This window comes from Emys orbicularis, chromosome 12 (assembly GCF_028017835.1).
Source record: "Emys orbicularis isolate rEmyOrb1 chromosome 12, rEmyOrb1.hap1, whole genome shotgun sequence".
In the NCBI taxonomy this organism is placed as follows: Eukaryota; Metazoa; Chordata; order Testudines; family Emydidae; genus Emys; species Emys orbicularis.
This window is the reverse complement of record NC_088694.1, coordinates 41,467,487-41,470,514: the sequence shown is the minus strand read 5'-3', so window position 1 is coordinate 41,470,514 and position 3,028 is coordinate 41,467,487. Positions and strand designations below refer to the sequence as shown.

At 44.9% G+C, this 3,028-nt stretch overlaps 1 protein-coding gene across 1 annotated transcript; it reads left to right on the top strand.

Annotated features, from left to right (window-relative positions):
• The first annotated feature begins 1,647 nt into the window (after positions 1-1,647).
• Positions 1,648-2,556, top strand: LOC135887025 (olfactory receptor 9S13-like). The gene has a single exon (XM_065414805.1). The coding sequence runs from the start codon at positions 1,648-1,650 to the stop codon at positions 2,554-2,556; it is 909 nt and encodes a 302-aa protein (XP_065270877.1).
• Positions 2,557-3,028: the final 472 nt, after the last annotated feature.

Below are 3,028 nucleotides of genomic sequence, written 5' to 3'. Positions count from 1 at the left end.
TTGACTGGATGGACCTGGCCTCATTGCATTTCAGTTACATGACAGTGTGGAGCATTTTGGTTAAAGTGCAGTTCAATTTTGAGTTTTGGGATGGGGGGAGATAAAGTGCAATTGACCTTGTTGGGAGCTAGAAGGACAAGACATTGACACTGAACGTGCTTGAAGTTGCCACGACAAACGATGTCTGTCAGGCACAGTGAGACAAGGGAGCTTGGGTAGAACTAGAAGAAGGAAAATAAGAGGGAAAAATGTGCTGCTTGTGCCTCTCAGGTGGTGAGGCCTTTCTCCAGAGCCCTAAGCACCACTGATCCCTTCCCAAGAGCTGAGCTGAGACTGTCAGACAGTGCAGTACAGTGGCTGTTGGGGCAGGTTGATGGCCATGGGTGGGAGAGATCAGCATTGGCAGCAGCTCCAAGGTGAACGGTGGCACAGAGAGGCTGCACCGGCAGCTTCTCAGAGGCAGTGGATGGCTCAGGCAATGGATAGGAAAGGTGGCAACTGTGAGGGGACAGAAGGAGGCAGAGCTAGGCAGCTTGGACTGAAGCCACAGCAAGAACAGCAGCCAACTCAAGGGACACTGGTCCAGGCCTCCCTACCCAGTAAGGAAAGCTGAAATCACTGCGGCTGGGTTAGGTAGTAGAGCAGCCCCTGGAGCACGGACCAGCTAGAATCCTTGGACTTCTCCAACCCAGGAAGACTAATGATGAGGGGGCAGCTGGGGAAAAGGGAATCGGCCAGAACTCGTCAGCCACTTACACAGGCTAGAGGAGGACTGAGGTTGGGGCGGCTCTTAAGATACCCAGGGGGAATCTCACACCATAGAACTTCTTAATTTATTGATTGATGGTTTTCCTAAATCCAGTCTGTTCTCTTCCTCCTGTCTGCCCACCACAAATAAAGTTCTCTCCCTGGATTCAGTGCTTGCCAGTGAGGAAAAGTTTCCATCAAGGGCGCCAAGATGATGTACATCATTTCACAGGTTTCTGGGTGGGGGCTGAAGCCAGTGTGAGTGAAGTCTTGAAAGGAAGCCCATAGAAAAATTGAAGCCACTCCTTTGGGCTGCTGAAACTGCCTCGCAGAGTGGGTCACATATCAAATGGCCTAATTGGTTTTCCTTGCTGGGTTTACTCAAAACATGGAAAATTTCAACATTTCAAAGTATATATTCAGACTTTACTCTGTCAGTACTCAGGCAAAACTCCCATTGAATGTCCCTGAGTAAGGATACTCTGTACAGAGGTTAAAGCTGTCAACTAGAACTATTTCAGTCTCTCAGGAGCATATCCTGATTCACAGAGAGAAAATATTGGAGTAATTGATGTAAAAGAGCCCATTTCCACCTCCCTTTTCTAAATCAATGGCATTGCTTATGAGGGATATTGCCTGTTTCTTACTCAGCCAAGAAGAAGAGTCTTAAATCTGGATTATAGGGGAAAGAGGATTAATTTGGACTTCAGAGTAAATTTAAAAAAGAAAACAGACAAACTGGTGTCCGATTTTTTAAGGTGATTAAGCACCTAGTGGGATTTTCCAAAACATGTAGGTGAGTAACCTCCATTGATGTAAAGAACACTTAGGAGAAGTTTCAATGTGTCTTCTATATTTGAATCTTTTTTAACCTTTGTCTTGTTCTATTTTCTAAAGGAAATGTCAGCTAAGGAGCCAGTAAGAGGAGGGAACTGCACAGCAGGAACAGAATTCATCTTGCTGGGGTTTGGAAGAGGTCCAGGGTTCCAGCTTGTCCCCTTTCTGATGTTCCTAGCAATGTACATGGTAACCGTGCTGGGAAACACCATCCTGGTCCTCATCATTAGAGCTGACTCTCATCTGCACACCCCCATGTACTTCTTCCTCATGAACCTGTCTCTCTTAGATCTCTGCTACTCGTCCACCATTGCCCCAAGAGCCATGGTGAGTTTCCTAGCAGGGAGCAAAGCCATTTCCTACAATGGATGTGCCACTCAATTCTTATTCTTTGCTCTGTTCCTCACCACTGAAGCATTTCTCCTTGCAGCGATGGCATTTGATCAATACTCCGCCATCTGTAACCTGCTCCAGTATCCCACCACCATGTCCAAGTGGGTTTGCATTCAGCTGGTGGTGGGGTCGTATATCTGTGGCTATGTGAATTCCATGGTGCAAACAGGCTTCACCTTTATGCTGCACTATTGTGGGTCTAATGAGATCGATCATTTCTTCTGTGATGGCCCTCCCTTGATTAGTCTGTCCAGCAGTGATACGTACATCAATAATCTTGTGATGTTTACCGTATGCAGCCTCATCATAGCAAGCACTGCCCTGATTGTGCTTGTCTCCTACATCTATATCATCTCCACCATCCTCAGGATTCACTCTGCTGAGGGCAGACAAAGAGCCTTCTCCAACTGCACCTCCCACATGATGGTTGTGACTTTATTTTATGGTACCAATGCTTTCATGTATGCCCAGCCCACTTGGATATTTTCTTTGTATCAAAGGAAAGTGGTGTCGGTGTTTTATGCCCTTTTCATTCCCATGTTGAATCCTTCATCTACAGCCTTAGGAACAAGGACATAAAAGATGCTTTGAGAAGGTCTATGGGCAAGAAGTGCTTGAAAAAATGAACATTGTCCTTGAACATAGAGCTGAAATCCAGTGGGTCAAGTTATTGTGCAATACAACTGCATATTCTGACCAAATGTTCATTTTTTATTGTGAGCAAGTTTTCCAGGTATAAACAAATCTTTGGGATCCACAGTATCTATCAGTCTATCTATCTTTTTTCCATGTGCCTGCCATTGGCTTTCTCTTTGTCTCTATCTCCACCTACCTGACTAGCCGACTTGTGGAACTCATTGTCTCTGGATATTATTCAGTTAAATATATTATCAGAATTCTAAATTGTCTTTGATATTCATAGGGATTTCATGGTTCAGGATGTGAATCATCTACTGTCTGTCTGAGTTAGTAATACATTTTTTCCATGATTTATAATACAATTGTTCTGCCTTTGAAAGAGCTGATACTGGCCACCACTGGAGACAGGATG